Genomic DNA, 17,851 nt, shown 5'->3' with positions numbered 1-17,851 from the left:
TCTGAGAATTCCACCATATGCCAGTAGCATCCCTTCTTTCCCAGTTGTAACAACTAAAAATGTTTCCAGAAACTGCCAAATGTCCCCTCAGAGACAAAAACACCCCAGTTAAAAATCACAGCCATAAAATGCTATAGAAGTTTCTCTTATAGTATTAAATAGAAAGCCTAGAGAAAGAAATAAGAGCACCGAAAATGGTAAAGATATAGCTAATAGGAGTTTTTTTCCTATAAATTTCCTTAGAATGCATATAGCTATTTAAAGCACAAATTTTAACATTATGTTTGGGGGTCTATGTGTGTAAGTGTAATATATATGAGAGCTATTGTATAAAAAGGATAAGGGAAATATATTCGATGTTCATACATTTTATATGAAGTATTACAGTATTAACTCTAAGATGACTGTGAAACATTAAAGATGTATATTGCAATCTCTACACTATACACTAAAAAATAATGCAGACAAAAAGAGAAACAAAAAAAACAAATAAAACTCATGAGAAATAATTAATAAAATGATAGTCCTAAATCTAACCACTTACATGAAATGAAAATTGATTAAAAGGCAGAGATTGTCAGAATGGATAAAATAACAAAACTGTATGCTGTCTACAAGAAATACATTTTAAATATAAAGATATAGATAGGTTGAAAATATAAAAGCTAAAAAATGGTATAGCAAATAGATAAGAAATAGAAGAAGGCTAGGGTATCTATATTAATATATAATCTATAAAACATAATATATAAAGTACATTAATAGATATTAATATATAAATTCTATTTTATATATTAATGTAATCATCCTAGATAAAGAGATTTCAAATGATTAAAAGGTTAATTTATCAGAATACATGACAATTATAACTGTGTATGAACCTAATAACAGAGCTTCAAAATATAAGAAGCAAAAATTGACAGAATTAAAGGGAGAAGTAGACCACTCCATAATCACAGTTGTGAAGATTTCAATACCCCTCTCAGGAAATGATAGATCAACTGGAAAAAATAATCAGTAAAGACAGAGATGTTCTAAACATTATCAATCACCTTCGTCTAATTGACATTTATAGAACCTTATATACAACTGAAAAAAAAAATCAAGTTTATAAGGGATAGTTGCCAAGAAAGACCATATATTAGACATTAAACCAATTCTCAATAAGTGTAAAATAATCAAATTCATAGAAAATGTATCCTTTAACCTCAATAGAATTAAATTAGAAGTCAATAATAGAAAGATATCTAAATAACCCTTAAATATTTAAAATTAAACAACTTCTAATATAATCCTGGGGTCAAAGAAGTAATCAGACAAGAAATGAAAAGTATTTCAAACTAAATGATAATGAAAATATAACGTATCAAAATCTGTGGGATGCAGGTAAGTGCAGTAGAGGGGAATTTAAAGTTTTAAATATTTATGGCAAAAAGAAGGTACAAAAATCTGTGACTTCATTTTCAACCTTACGAAGCCAGAAAAACAAAGAAAATCAAAAGTAAGTAGAAATCAGAAAAAGAGTAGAAATAAAATAAAAAACAGATCAAAAAGAAAAAATTTTAAAGCCAAAAGTTGGTTCTTTGAAAAAAATTAATAAAATTGATAATCCTCTAGGTTAGGAAGGATGGAATTAAAAAAGGAAAAGGAAGGAAGGAAGAAAGAAAAAAAGCAGTGTGAGGAATGAAAGATAAAACATCTCTAAAGAGCTTCAGATATTAAAAGGATAACAAGGGAATATTATAAATAACTGTGCCAAAAAATTCTATAACTTAGATGAAAAGGATGAATTCCTTGAAAAGTATAATTTACCAAAACTGACACAAGGTAAAAGAGAAAATCTGAATAGCCCACACCTACTAAAAATTTTTAATTTATTATCAAAATCTTCCCACAAAGAAAACCACAGGCCCAGATAGTTTCACTCCTAAGTTCTGTTACACATTTAAGAAAGAAAAAACCCTAATCTTAAACTCTTTCAGAAAATAGAAGAGGAGAGAATACTTCTTAACTCATTTTATGAGGTCTGCATAACCCTGGTACCAAAACCAATATATCACAAGAAATTTATAGACTAACGATACTTATCGACATCAATACAAAAAATCCTTAACATAGTATTAGCAAGTTGAATCCAGCAATATATAAAAAGAATAATATATCATGATCAAGCATCCATTCCTCATAAAAACTCTCAGCAAATTGGGAATAGATTTCTCACACGGAGCAAAAGCCTTACAAAAGCCTACAGCTAACATCATGCTTCATGGTGAAATAGTAAAGAGGCAAAATTAACCTATGGTGAAAAACATCTGTACAACAGTGGCTTCCAGAGACTGGGGGTGAGGAATAACTGGGAAGAGGCATGAGGGAACTTTCTAGGATGAATTTACCATTCTATGTCTTGAAAGAGGTTTGAGTTACACAGGTGAATGTATGTGCAAAATTCATCAAATGGCACATTTAAGATTTGGCAATTCACTATATGAAAACTTTACCTCAAAAAAAAAAAAAACTACTGAACTCATAATATTTTTGATGAGGTGTTTAATTACTAAAATGTATTAATGCCTATAACTTTCTTTGAAATGCATTAACATAAAGATGAATTGATGGATGAACAGAGATATTTAAAGATGGATAGGTGTATGAAATAATAAGAAATATATATTGGTTTCTGACATAGAGCTCCTAAGTCCCTTGGAATTTTTCCTGGGTGACAGAAATGTCTTTTGTTCAGATGAGAAAACTTTTGGCAGGCTCATAGATGGGGGCTGGTCATCAGAAAGACCAAGCCATGATTATAAACTTGGAACTTTCAGTTTCACCCTCCCCATTCTCTGCAAAGGAAGGAGGGGCTAGAAAAATGGATTTCATAATTGATCATGCCTACATGATGAAGCCTCCATAAAAATCCCCAAAGTATGGTATTTGGAGAGCTTTTCCAGGTTGGTGAACACATATGCATGCTGGAAAGGTAGCATATCCCAATTCCATGAGCACAGAAGTCGAACAGAAGTTGTGGGTAGCCTGGGGACCAACTACTTGCAACTGGCATCTAAAGTGGGAGTGGGGGTAGTCTTGTGGGAATGAGCCCTTAACCTGTGGGGTCTGTGCTAATGCGGGTTTAGTGTCAGAATTGAACTGAAGGACGCCCAGCTGGTGTCAGAGAATTGCTTGATGTTTTGAAAACCTACACATCTGGTGTCAGAAGTGTTATGAGTGTGAGTAGAAGAGAAACCCAAGTGTTTTTCCTTTATAATAACTAGCTGATAAAAACAAATGTATAGAATCTAGGTATTAGGTATACAGATGTTTATTGTACAATTCTTTCAACTTTCCTATGTTTGAAATTTTTCATACTTTCTGAAAATTTTTCAAATAAACAGCTACATGTGCACTTTAAAAACACAACCATTTAAGAACTACCAGTTTTAAAAAAAATAATATAAAAACTATCTCCCCCTAAAGTACTGTTTCTGAGAAAAAAAGAAAAAAATATGACCTCACTGGTGTTTAGGTTTTGGGACCTGTAGACCAATGGAAATTTGCTTACCAATGTGTATACTGGTTAGCTTGATTATTTTGCCACGGGTCTAGGTTTGGTTGGATAAAAAAATGAAGTATTAGAAATCCAAAAGTTATTAACTTTGGAATGCATATGATGATTTTCCTCCTAGAAAACTTCCTTTCCTTATTTAGGTTTCCTTGAAATACATTAAAAATTAGTTTCCTAAAGGGAACAAAATGGCTGTTATAGGAATGAGAAAACAACTATAATGAGAGATTAGCTTGTTTTTCTGAGCCCAGAATTATTAAAAGATAAGGTAAATGTAAAGCAATGTCTGGTTTCCAAGGAAAAGCCAGTCTTATATTTTAAATTTACTGCAGAAAAGTCCCAAAGAAGGCAAGGTATATGTGAGTAATCCAGAGTAAATGATGGGGCCTGGAGAGAGGGGGAGTTAAAAATGAATGCTACTTTAAGTGAAATCTAAACAAGGATGACTCAGTAATGAACAGTATTAATCTCAGGGTTGAAAGACTTTCCAGCATCGATAAAGCCAGAAGGACCTTAATTCTACAGTGAAAAAGAGCCACTGTAGACAATAGAAAGGACTACATGTTACAGAAAGAAATCAAATGTAAGAAAGAATTTCCCTCTCCCTAAGGGTTAGTCCTTCTGTGATGTAAAACCACTGCTACAAAAGAAAGAGTATTATTTTACAACAGATTTTTATTATCTCCAAGATCTGTAGGTTGGAAGATCATTAAGCAACATTTTTTTTTCTTTTTAAAAATTTAACCATTTTGGAGGAAATATCTTTAAAGCTTTAGAGGATTATAAATTTCCTATAAAGAGAATATAATTTAACACGTTTAATAAAGATTCAAGATTATATTAGTTTTGTTCTAATGCAGCAAATGATAAAACCCATAGAGCTATGAAGCACACTCTCTTCTACATTATATAGTCCTCAACAATTTTGCTTCTTATTTTTTTATGTTTTTAGCTGTCCTTTACCTTGCTGTTGGCTTAAACTTCTTACTATTATCAATATCTTGGCCTATGCCATCCTTTCTTTCCAGTTCTAATATGTCATAGGCATAGCAATCAAATAGAATTCTGTGTAGAATAATGCTCAAGGCATTTGTATAAGAGGGTTTTTAGGAAAGAAGCTTTATGAGATCTGTTTTGGGTATTCAGAGTTTTTTTGTTTTTTCCAGACTACTACCCGGTTGTCACCATTGCTTTTGATAGGTAAAAGATATCAAAAAATGTAAATTGAGCATTTGTAAAATACAAATCTTATCTATGAAATGTTATTATAACATTTTGTAATTTCTCAAAAGGCACTTAGCCTTTTTTGGATTATATCACAAAATAAATATATTAAAAGGTTTTTAGTAGATATTATCTTTTTGTTTTCATAGCATCTGGCATATAAGACGCATGCTGGAAAAGCTCACTACATTGGACTGATACGTTACATGGAGCTCATACACCTCTTGCCAGTAGTTCTTGAGCTTTAATGAGAATAAAAATCACTGGGAGAATTTTTAGGTTTTAAACTATAGATTTTCATTGTGAGTGAGTTTTGGGGCTGAAGAAAAGGTTGTACTTTAAACGAACATTGCAGGAGACTCTGATGAAGATGGTTTGTAGACAACTCTTTGGTAACACTGCCCTCTGCAATCTGTGGGATATAGTAGCCTTAAGTGTAAAGATCAGAGCTAAGATCGTAAGTAGGAAGTAGAAAACAAGAGTTCAAAAAGCCTGGAAAATATGGTAAAGATAAAAAGTTCATGAAAGTCACAGAAATATCTGGGTCAGTGACGAGGTGTTCATTAACTGGGTGAAGACAAGCAGGGAACAGCCAACAAGGATGTTAATGATGGCATAGGGGAAAAAAAGGGCTAGGGAAAAAGACACATGTTAAGAGATGCCTGGGAAATCCATAAAGTCAAGTTTGCTACATATAGAGCTATTCCTGAACTTAAGCAGACAGAGACTAACAGAAAGAACCACCTAAACCCCAATTATAGTATAAACCCAGGCCTTGCTAAAGTTAAGTATGAGGGGTACACTTGTAATCACCTGCTTGTTTGTGGATTGTGCTGTTGATCTCTGTACACATAAGACTTTTTAGCACTGTTTCATAAAGTGAGAAAGTCTAGAAACAATGGTAAAAGTATTGACACATAAAATCCCTATCCAGGTTGGCCCAATGCTGCTCCATGCCTTAAATGCCTTTAAGGAGTCACTCTTCCCCAGAACAAGTCAGGTTCTCCCCACAAAGAGACTGTACTAGAGATCCAGCTTTGCAGAGAGACTGTACTAGAGATCCAGCTTTGCAGAGAGACTGTTCTTTCTGAGCTCTCTGCTCAACCCTCTCTACTTCCTCTCTTCTCTCCATTTCCCTGGCCATCGCTACTGCTGTACATCTACCATTTTGTCATCAGTTTCTCCTGAACTCAGTGTACCATCAGCCTCTTTCAGCTTTTGACCTCGTTTCCCTTACAGAGTTGAGGCTCAGAGTAATAATGCCCATTCAAAGGCAGCAAGCAGACTCAGGAACCCCATCCTTCCGTGTAATGTCACTGCACACAGCCCACCTGGTGGGTCACAGGCAGGCATAATGATTGAAGTGAAATATAATACTCTTCTCCTGCTCCCTCCACCCCTGACCACCTAGGAGATGATAGTGAAGAACTACTTGTGTAGGAAAATTACCTGGAAGCTTTTTGTTTGAGACTTACCTTAGGCCTATTTTGCCATAATTTCATAGGAGTGATTCATCTGAAACTACAAACCACTTCCACGATAACTATGGGTGGTAACCCAAACTTACCAGCGTAACTTGGTTGATTAACATTTCCACCTTTTTTAATACAATGATGAACAAGATCAGCATTATTGGACAGAGCAGCCTTATATAGTAAGTTCTCTCCAAAAATATTTCTCCGGTTAATACTAGAAAGAGATATTTTATTCATCTTCATTTTATCTGAAATAAGGGAAGGAATGAAAGAAAACAAACAAACAAAAATAATGCTTATTTGAAAATCAGGAGGAATATAGATAACAGGGTGAATCCAGTCAACATTCTGGAATAGAGGTATATTATACTATGAAAGAGCATTTCATTCATTTACCCAACTATAATATCTATGTACAATGTGAGACAAATGTTAAATAGTTTGAAAATATTTGTACAAGTTATAAATCATCTAATCAGTTTATATTCATTGAAACCCCATGACAGGTGCATACATGAGAAGATTAACAGATTTTCTTAAAAGTTCTGGTGAAAAAGACTATTTAAATCTAGAATTAGATGCTATTAAACCCAATTAAATGTTATATAATACCAAAATGTCTCATAAAACCATTAGAGAAAATCTAAGAGGTATATAAGACACAAAAATTAACCCCCATGAGACCAGAAAAGAGAATGCTAAATTTTCTCTTTGCTAAAAATAACTGTCATAAATTAAAGAACTATGATCTTGATTTGTACAATAGTTTTGATTTCCTAAGCCAAGAAATACATAATTAAAATAGTTTCCCAGGTTATGTAAACCAAGTGTCATTTCTCCACTGTGACTTCTAAAATACTGAAACTGCTCATTTAGATACCCCAAATCCTGTCAATTTTTGTGGTTAATATTCATTTGGTTTCCCTGAATTTCACAACAGCTTTGATGATAACTTTTCCCATTTTGATCTAGCTAGTATGCCCCATTCTAAAATCTCACGAAGGTAACTGAGTTTACCTACTGTAGCAAATTTCTTAGTAGACCACAATTTGCCTTTTGATTCCTTCCGCTTAATTAATTCCACTGTAAAACAAACCAACTGCTGAATATTTGAACCTACCTTCCTGCATACCAGCATTTTGCTCCCAACAGATAAACTGTATACTTACCAAAATCAATAGTCTTTAACTCTCAGACCTGTCATCGTTAGTTGTACTTGCTATTATAATTATGTGATTTATTTAAAATAACAAATTAAGAAGAATACAAAAATTTTGAATGAAAACTAAGTTGTGGAAGACATTCACTTCCAATCATGACTAAATAATGGCCATGACTTGCCCTCCCATTGCAAGCAACTTTCTTTTGATTGGTATGGAAGGCTAAATAATGCTCCTCCAAAGATGTTCACATCTTAATCCCTAGAACCTGAGAATGTTACATTACATAGCAAAAGGGATTTTGCAGATGTGGTTAAGTTAAGGATCTTGGGAAGAGAAGAGGGAAGCAAAAAGATCAAAAGGGGAGAAGGCAATGTGACAATGGAAGCAAAGACTAGGCCAATGTGGCCAGGAGCAAAAGAATGCCACAGCCTCTAGAAGCTGGAAGAGGTAAGAAACAGATTATTCCTCTGGAGCCTACAGAAGGAACCAGTCCTGCTGACATCTTGATTTTAACAACTTAATTTTCATTTGGACTTCAGACCTCAGGACTGGAAGAGAATAAATTTGTGTTGTTTTAAGTCATTAAATTTGTGGTAAATTGTTACCACAATAGAAAACTAATACAACTAACATTAGCAAAGTATATTTTTCCTCATTATCCTTTTTAAAATAATTTTTTATTTTTCAATTATAGTTGACATGTGATATTAGTTTCAGATGTACAACATAGTAATTAGACATTTATAATAAACTCATGAAGTGATCACCTGGATAAATCTAGTAGCCATCTGACACCATACACAGTTTTTACAATATTATTGACTATATTCCATATGCTATACTTTACATCCCCATGACTATTTCATAACTTCCAATTTGTACTTCTTAATCCCTTCCCCTTTTTCTCCCATTCCCCCAACTCCCTACCCATCTGGCAATCATCAAAATGTTCTCTGTATCTATGAGTTTGTTTCTGTTTTGTTTGTTTTACTTTTTAGATTCCATATGTAAGTAAAATCAAATGGCACTGGTCCTTCTCTGTCTGACTTATTTCACTTATATAATACTCTATAGGTCCATCCATGTTGCTGCAGATGGCAAAATTTCATTCTTTTTTATGGCTGAGTTATATTCCATTGTATATATGTACCACTTCTTTATCTATTCATCTCTTGATGAACACTTAGGTTGCTTCCATGTCTTGGCTATTCTAAATAATGCTGCATGAATATATGGATGCATATGTCTTTTCGAATTAGTTTTGGGTTTCCTTGGGTAAATATCCAGAGGTGGGATTACTGGGTCCTTCTTTGTTTCATTATAGCCTTTGTTTTAAAGTCTATTTTATCTGGTATAAGTACTGCTACCCCAGCTTTCTTTTTTTCCATTTTCATTTTCACGAAATATCTTATTCCATCCCTTTACTTTCAGTCTGTGTGTTTTTTGATCTGAAGTGAGTCTCTTATAGGCAGCATATGTAAGGGTCTTCTTCTCTTATCCATTCAGCCACCCTATCTTTTTTTTAAAATAAATTTATTTATTTAAATTAGTTTCAAGTATACAGTACATTGGTTAGACATCTATATAGTTCATAAAACGATCCCAATTGCTCTCTCCCTCCCCTGTCCCTCCACCTAGCTATCATATTAATGCTATCTACATTCCCTCTGTCATGCTCCCCATGCCCAACTATCAACTACTAATTCTTTAGCCCTTCATCCCATTATCCCAGCCTCCCAACCCCCCTCCCCTCTGTCCATCACCAAATGTCCACTATATTTGTGAGTCTGTTTTTGATTAGTTTGTTCTTTTTTTTTCCCTAAGATACCACATATAAGTGAAATCATATGGTATTTATCTTTCTCTGTCTGACTTATTTCACTCAGCATAATAACCTCTAGGTCCATCTATGTCGTTGCAAATGGTAGGACTTCATTTTTTTTAATGGTTGATTAATATTCCATTGTATATATGAACCATAATTTCTTTATCCAATTGTCTGTTGATGGGCATTTAGGTTGCTTCCATATCTTGGCTATTGTAAATTGTGCTGCCATGAATATTGGAGTGCATAGATCTTTCCGAATTATTGTTTTGGTTTTCTTTGGATAAATACCCAGAAGTGCAATTGCTAGGTCAAAAAGTATATCCATTTTTAATTTTTTGCGAAACCTCCGTACTGTTTTCCATAGCAGCTGTACCAATCCCAGCAAAAATGTATGAGGGTTCTCTTTTCTCTGCATCCTCGCCAACCCTTGCTGTTTTTTGACTTATTGATGATAGCCATTCTGACAGGTGTGAGGTGATATCTCATTGTGGTTTTAATTTGTATTTCTCTGATGATTAGCGACCTTGAGCATCTTTTCATATGTCTGTCAGCCATCTGTATTTCCTCTTTGGAGAAGTATCTGTTCAGGTCTTCTGCCCATTTTTTAATTTGATTGTTTTTTTTGTTGTTGAGTTGTATAACTTCTCTATAAATTTTGGATATTAACCCCTTATCAGATGTATCATTAGCGAATATCTTCTCCCAAATAGTTGGTTGTCTTTTTTTTGTTGATGGTTTCCTTTGCTGTACAAAACCTTTAGTTTGCTGTAGTCTCATTTGTTTATTTTTTCTTTTGTTTCCCTTGCTTGAGGAGATATATCTGAAAATAAATTCCTGTTAGTAATATCAGTGAGTTTACTGCCTATATTTTCTTCTAAAAGTTTTATGGTTTCAGGTCTTACATTTAAATCTTTAATTCATTTTGAGTCTATTCTTGCATACAGTATAAGAAGATGGTCCAGCTTCTTTATTTTTTTTTGCATGTATCTGTCCAATTTTTCCAACACCATTTATTGAAGAGACTGTCTGTACCCCACTGTATATTTTTATCTCCTTTGTCATATATTAAGTGAGCGTATAGGCATGGATTTATTTCTGGGCTCTCTATTCTGCTCCATTGATCAATGTATCTGTTTTTACGCCAGTACCATGCTGTTTTGATTACTGTAGCCTCGTAGTATAGTTTGATATCAGGTAATGTGACTCCTCCAACTTTGTTCTTCTTTCTCAAGATTGCCATGGCTATTCGGGGTTTTTTATGGCTCCATATAAATTTTAGGATTGTTTGTTCTAGCTCTCTGAAAAATGCCATTGGTATTCTGATAGAGATTGCATTGAATCTATAGATTGCTTTGGGTAGCATGGTCATTTTAACACTGTTGATTCTTCCTACCCATGAACAGGGTACATGCTTCCATTTATTTGTATCTTCTTCAATTTCTTTTTTCAATGACTTACAATTTTCTGAAAACAAGTCTTCTTCCTTCTTGGTTAATTTGATTCCCAGGCATTTTATAGTTTTTGACGCAATTGTAAATGGGATTGTTTTCTTAATTTCTCTTTCCAAAAGTATATCATTGGTGTATAAAAATGCCACTGATTTCTGAATATTCATTTTGTAACCTGCTACTTTACTGAATTCATTGATCAGTTCTAACAGTTTTTTGGCAGAATCTTTAGGGTTCTCTATATATAGTATCATGTCACCAGCAAATAACAAGAGTTTCACTTCTTCCTTTCCAGTTCAGATGCTTTTTATTTCTCTTTCTTGTCTCATTGCTGTGGCTAAGACTTCCAATACAATGTTGAAGAGGAGTGGTGAAAGTGTGCATCCTTGTCTTGTTCCTGATCTTAAGGAAAATGCTTTTAGCTTTTCCCTGTTGAATATGTTGTTAGCTGTAGGTTTGTCATATATGGCCTTTATTATGTTGAGGTATGTTCCCTCTATTCCCACTTTACTGAGACTTTTTATCATAAATGGATGCTGGATTTTGTCGAACGCTTTTTCTGCATCTATTGATATGATTGTATGGTTTTTATTTTTCAATTTGTTAATGTGGCATATCATATTAATTGATTTGCAGATAGTAAACCAACCTTGCATCCCAGGAATAAATCTAACTTGATCATGGTGTATGATATTTTTAATGTATTGCTGAATTCGATTTGCTAATATTTTGTTGAGGATTTTTACATCAATGTTCATAAGAGATATCGGCCTATAGTTTTTTTTTGTAATGTCTTTGCCTGGTTTTGGAATCAAGGTAATGGTGGCCTTATAAAAGGAACTAGGGAGCCTTCCCTCTTGAATTTTTGAAATAGTTTGAGAAGAATAGGTGATAATTCTTCTTTGAATGTTTGGTAAAATTCACCCATGAAACCATCTGGTTCAGGACTTTTGTGTTTTGGGAGGTTTTTGATTACTGATTCAATTTCATTGGTGGTAATCAGTCGGTTCAGATTTCCTGTTTCTTCTTGACTTTGTCTTGGGAGATTGTATGTTTCTAGGAATGTGTCCATTTCTTCCAGATTGTCTAATCGGTTGGCGTATAATTGCTCATAGTATTTTTTTATGATCCATTATATTTCTGTGGAGTCTGTGGTTATTTCCTTTCTTTCATTTCTGACTTTATTTATTTGAGTCCTCTTTTTTCCTTGATGAGTCTGGGTTTTGTGCTTTCGAAGAACCAGCTCTTGGTTTCATTAATCTTTTGTATTGTTTTTCTAGACTCTGCTTCATTTATTTCTGCTCTGATCTTTATTATTTCTTTTGTTCTATTCACTTTGGCCTTTGTATGCTGTTCTTTTTCTAGTTCTTTTAATTGTAAGGTTAGATTATTTATTTGAGCTTTTTCTTGTTTCTTGAGGTAGGCCTGTATTGCTAAGAATTTCACTCTTAGGACTGCTTTCACTGTGTCCCATGAATTTTGAGTCATGTTTTCATTGAGCTTTTTCTTGTTTCTTGAGGTAGGCCTGTATTGCTAAGAATTTCCCTCTTAGGACTGCTTTCACTGTGTCCCATGAATTTTGAGTCATGTTTTCATTTTCATTTGTCTCTAGATATCTTTTGATTTCTTCCTTGATCTCACTAATAACCCATTCATTGTTTAGTAGCATGTTATTTAGCCTCCATGTGTTTGTGTATTTTCCAGTTTTTTTCTTGCAGTTGACTTCTAGTTTCATACCATTGTGATCAGAGAAGATATGATTTCAATCTTCTTAAATTTACTGAGACTTGATTTGTGTCCTACCTAACATGTGGTCTATCCCTGAAAATGTTCCACGTGCACTTGAGAAGAATGTATATTTTGCTGCCCTGGGGTAAAATGCTCTGAAAATATCTATTAAGTCCATCTGTTCTAGTGTATCTTTTAGGCCCATTGTTTCTTTGTTGATTTTTTGCCTGGAAGATCTGTCCATTGGTGTCAATGAGGTGTTAAAGTTTTCTACTGTACTATTACTATTGATCTCTCCTTTTATGTCAGTCAATAATTGCTTTATGTATGTAGGTGCTCTTATGTTGTGTGCATATATGTTTACTAAGGTTATAATCTCTTGATTTATCGATCTCTTTACTATTATGTAATGCTCTTTTTTATCTCTTATTATAGCCTTTCTTTTAAAATCTATTTTATCTGATGTAAGTATTGCTACCCTGGCTTTTTTTTCATTTCCATTTGCGTGAAATATTTTTTTCCAGCCCTTTACTTTCAGTCTGTGAGTGTTGTTTGATCTGAAGTCGGTCTCTTGTAGACAACATATGCATGGGTCTTGTTTTCTTATCCATTCAGTTACCTTATGTCTTTTGATTGGAACATTTAATCCATTTACATTTAAAGTGATTCCTAATAGGTACATTGTTACTGTCATTTTATTATTCATATTCATTATTTCTATTTTCTTTTTTACCCCTTCTCTTTTTACAGAAGACCCTTTAACATTTCTTGTAACACTGGTTTGTTGGTGATGAATTCCTTAAGCTTTTTTTCTGTCTGGGAAGCTCTTTATCTCACTTTCCATTTTAATCAAAAGCCTTACTGGGTAGAGTATCAGTGGTTATAGATTATTTTTCATAACTTTCAATATTTCTTGCCATCCCCTTCTGGCCTGCAAAGTTTCCATTGAAAAGTCAGCAGACATTCTTAAGGGAGTACCCTTGTAAGTAACCAGCTTCCTTTCTCTTGCTGCTTTTAAGATTCTCTGTCTTTGACTTTTGGCATTTTAATTATGATGTGTCTTGGTGTAGGTCTGTTTGAATTCCTCTTGTTTGGGACTCTTTATGCTTCCTGAACTTGTATGTATAATTCCTTTCCCAGGTTAGGGAAGTTTTCTGTCATTATTTCTTCAAATAGAGTCTCAATCCCTTGCTCTCTCTCTTCCTCTTCAGGTACTCCTATGATTCGGATATTTTTGCGCTTCATGTTGTCCCAGAGGTCTCTTAAACTATCTTCATTTTTTTAAATTCTTTTTTCTTTTTGTTGTTCTGATTGGGTGTATTCAGTTACCTTGTCTTCCAATTTGATCTTCTGCTTCATCCAATCTACTGTTGAATCCTTCTAGTGTATTCTTTATTTCAGTTATTGTATTCCTCATTTCTGTCTGGTTCTTTTATATGGTTTCTATGTCCTTTTTAATGCTTACTATCTCCCTGTTGAGGTTCTCATTGTGCTCATCCATTCTCCCCATAAGTTCATTTAGCATCCTTATAACCATCATTCTGAACTCTGTCTCTGGTAGGTTGCTTGCCTCCATTTCATTTAGTTTATTTTCTGGAGTTTTCTCTTGTTTCATTTATGGCATGTTTCTTTGTTTTCTCATTTTATTAGTCTCTCTGTGTTCATTTCTATGTGTCAGGAATATTTGTTTCATCTCTCAGCCTTGGCCAGATGGCCTAATGTGGAAGGTGTTCTATGTGGCCCAGTGACGTACTCTCCCTGATCCCTTGTGCTGGGAGCTCTGGACGTGACCTTTGTGTGGGTTGTGTGTGATCTTCTGTTGTTACCAAGCCTTTATTGTTGTTAGTAGATCAGTGGGTAGGATTAACGTTCAGGCTGACGAATTGTGTGAATTGGCTACACCCTCAAGATAAGAGTTGTTGTGTGGGGGCTGACCCCACTGAGTGTGATCTGCCCTAGCAAACTTGTGTGCTTGTTGCAACCACCCTTTGTATGTATCACTACTGGAGCTAATTAGGAGTTGTTCCATTGTGGTCTGGTGCCAGCCTCCAGATGTGTTGGTTTTGTGGCCCCTTGGGAGGGGCTCACCCATAGGCTAAGGTCAGCTGCTGCTTTTGATTGCTCACGGCTACCCGGTGGGAACTACAAAGCAATCCACTGATGGTTGTTGTCTATGCTGGATCTATAGGTAAGTGGAAGAGACAACGCTGTAGGCAGCTCTCGGTTATCCCCCGTCCCTGACCTACGGCAGTTTAGCAGAGGGACCAGTGCTTCTCAAGGCCTGATACTGCCTATCAGATGCCTATAAGTCTCTGAAACTAGATGAGCCTCTGGGTGATATGCATGTTGGGTGGCGCAGGGACTCTGGGAGTCTCCTGGGTCTAGTAAGTAAATTTCCCCCTGCCACTGCAGTGTCAGTTTACATGCCCACGCTGTCTCTGTGGCTTGATGTACAAGTTTCCACATGTTGCAAGGTCAACTACTGCCCACCCTGGGCCTAAATGCGCTACCCCAAAGCAGGGGCAGCTGCCTATCAATGTACGGTGGGCACTTTGTATACTGGATGGGGCAGGAGCTCAGGGAGTTAAGGGCCGTCAGGCCAATACAGACCCCTGCAATCCCCTTAAGAGATACTGTAGCTCATACAGGCAGCAGTGATCTGTCCACAACTGTTTTCTTCAAAATGTGCTCACTACGCTAGCCTAGGTCTATTGCCTGCACTAAGTGCTCAACCCCAGAGCCAAACAGGGCATAAGAGTCTGCTTGTCAATGGGCTGCAGGCACTTTGTGGCTTGGAAGAAGTGGGATCTCAAAGTGACAAGATCCATTCGGCCAATATGGCCTCAGTTTTGCTGCAACTTCCGTGCCTGGGCATTCCCGCTATAGACCCAGATCGCAGTGAGACCAGTTGCCGTCAGGAATGTTCCCACAGACCCCTGTGCTCCCTGGACACAATATTGCAACTCTTGCAGGTAGCAAAGGTCTGCCTGCTGTTAATTTCCGTGCAGTGACCACCCTGTGTCAGCCAAAGTTTGTTGCCTGTGTGGATTAGGAGGTCAGGGGAGGGGAAGGGCAGGGCTGTGTCAGTTCACTGTCAATGGGCCACCTGGGGAAATTTGTGGGTAGGGTGGGGTGGGGTCTCACAGAGACAATGGCAATCAGATCAATACATCCTCAGGCTTGATGCAAATTTGGTAACTGTTGTGAGTTTCCACAGACAACCCAGATCGCAGCAAGACCAGCTGTTGTCTGAGACTGGCCCACAGGTCCCTGATATTTGGCCAGGTTCATGTTGGCAGCAGTGATCTGTCTAACTCTACTGATAAAATGCAGCTCACAGCACTGGCTGCTGTTGCTGGGATTAGAAATGCTGCTCATAACAATGGCCACCCTGCTGTGAATACTTCACTCTGAATCACTCGGGTTAGGGCTTGGCAGCGATCCAAGAACAATTGCCCCTAGCAGTCTGCAGGTTAGGCAGGACAGGCTGCTCCCCTCAGACCAGAGCTTCCTAATGGCTCTGTGGGAGGGGTCTGCACAATCAAGCTGGCATGGTCTGTAGGTTACCCTGTAGGGGTGCCAGACTAAAGCATAACGGTGGCTGCCTTTCTAGCCCTCGTTCTGATTCCAGGTAATGGAGACTTTTTCAGAATGAATCCCGTGTGAGTCTCAGACCCATCGCCGGTATCCTGGGTGAGTGTCCACAGGTCAGAAAGCCTTTGTGTGGGTCCTTCAAAGGAATGTCTAGGGGCTCAGTCGCCTTCCACCTCACCCAGATGGCCAGAATTCCCTGTAGTTTCTACAGTCAGAGTTGGGACCCTGAGCTGGAGAGCCTCCAGATGAAACTAGGACACCCTTCTCCTTCAGAAGAGCCTCTGTAGCCTCACTCTCCCTCCCGGTGATCCTCCACCACCCACGGGTCTAGCCTGATTCAGGACTTTGCCGCTCCTACCGGCTTCAATATGGCTCCTTTATATTATCAGATGTAGGTATTATGATCAATTGAACTTCAAGTGATTCTCCACTTTATTTTATAATTTGGTTGTAATTTCAATGTGGTCCTGGGAGGAGATGAACCCTGCTTTTACCTAGTCCGCTATCTTCACACCTTCCCAGCCACGCTATCTTTTGATTGGAGTTAACCATTTACATTTAAAGTAATTATTGATAGATATGTATTTATTGCCATTTTATTATTAATATTTTTTATTTTTTGGTGGTGCTGAACATCTTTAGCTTTTTCTTGTCTGGGAAACTCTTTATCTGTTCTTCAATTCTAAGTGACAGCTTTGCTGGGTAGAGTAATCCTGGTTGTAGGTCTTCGTTTTTCATCACTTTGACTATTTCCTGCCAATCCCTTCTGGCTTGCAAAGTTTCTCTTGAGAAAATGGCCAATAGTCTCATGGGAGCTCCATTAAAGGTAACTAACTGCTTTTCTCTTGCTGCTTTTAAGATTGTCTCTTTGTCTTTAACCTTTGGCATTTTAATTATGATGTGTCTTGGTGTGGGCCTCTTTAGGTTTATCTTGTTTAGGACTCCCTGCAATTCCTGGGCTTGTATGTCTATTTCCTTCACCAGGTTAGGAAAGTTTTCAGTCATTTCTTCAAAAAGGTTTTCAATTTCTGGCTCTCCCTCTTCTCCTTCTGGTACCCCTGTGATGCAAGTATCTGTGTGCCTGGTATAGTTCCAGAGGTCCCTTAAACTATTCTCATTGTTTTGATTGAGCTCTCAGGAATTTATAGAATAATTTAAAGAAAAGTAAATTTCTTACAAGACTGAATATTTATGGTCAAGAATAAGGCTTTTTTTTCCATTTATTCAAGTCTTTTTTTAAATGTTTCTCAGCAGAATTTTTAAACCCTCTTCTTACAGATATTCTTATTAGGTATATAAGCAGATATTTTTCTTTCTTTATAACTATTATAAAAGGGGTCTTCTGTTTTCTAAATGGGTAATATGTATATATATGAAAGGTTTTTACTTTGTCTTCTTTTGGTTTACTGAAATTTTAAAAACTATTTGAAAACAATTTCAGACTTTAATTCTAAAGTTGCAAACACAGAACAAGGATTCACCTATTGTTCACATTTTGCCACCATTTTATTTATTATTTTTTTTCCCCTCTTTAATTCCCCCCAATACCACCACTTCTACTCCTGACCTATGGATGTTGCCGTTTTCCCCTTAAGAATTGGATCTCTGAAGGCAGGGTGTCTCCTCCCACACGCTGTGGCGTGCACCTGGGGCTTGGCACCCTGGCACACTCGGGGGGGCTGACGCACCCAGGGGGCCTGGCGCACCCGGGGTATGGTCCATGGCTCCATGTGGGGCGTGAACCCTTCTGCGTGTAAAGCAGACATGCTAACCACTACACTATGGAGCCACCTTGCCACCATTTTAAATCATTCTTCCACTCTCTTTATATA

General features: G+C 36.4%; 1 protein-coding gene across 1 annotated transcript in view; it reads right to left on the bottom strand.

The window, feature by feature from the left end:
* The window catches only part of ANKRD31 (ankyrin repeat domain 31), a 110,064-nt gene that overhangs the window by 59,584 nt on the left and 32,629 nt on the right, over nucleotides 1-17,851 (bottom strand). The window contains exon 10 of the mRNA XM_023520411.1: nucleotides 6,351-6,506. Within this exon, the coding sequence (XP_023376179.1) occupies nucleotides 6,351-6,506 (156 nt within the window). The remainder of the gene's footprint in view (nucleotides 1-6,350; nucleotides 6,507-17,851) is intronic.

The sequence above is a fragment of the Pteropus vampyrus genome, unplaced genomic scaffold, assembly GCF_000151845.1.
Source record: "Pteropus vampyrus isolate Shadow unplaced genomic scaffold, Pvam_2.0 Scaffold262, whole genome shotgun sequence".
Classification (NCBI taxonomy): Eukaryota; Metazoa; Chordata; class Mammalia; order Chiroptera; family Pteropodidae; genus Pteropus; species Pteropus vampyrus.
Note: the sequence above shows the minus strand (reverse complement) of the source record. Positions and strands in the feature narration are given on the sequence as shown.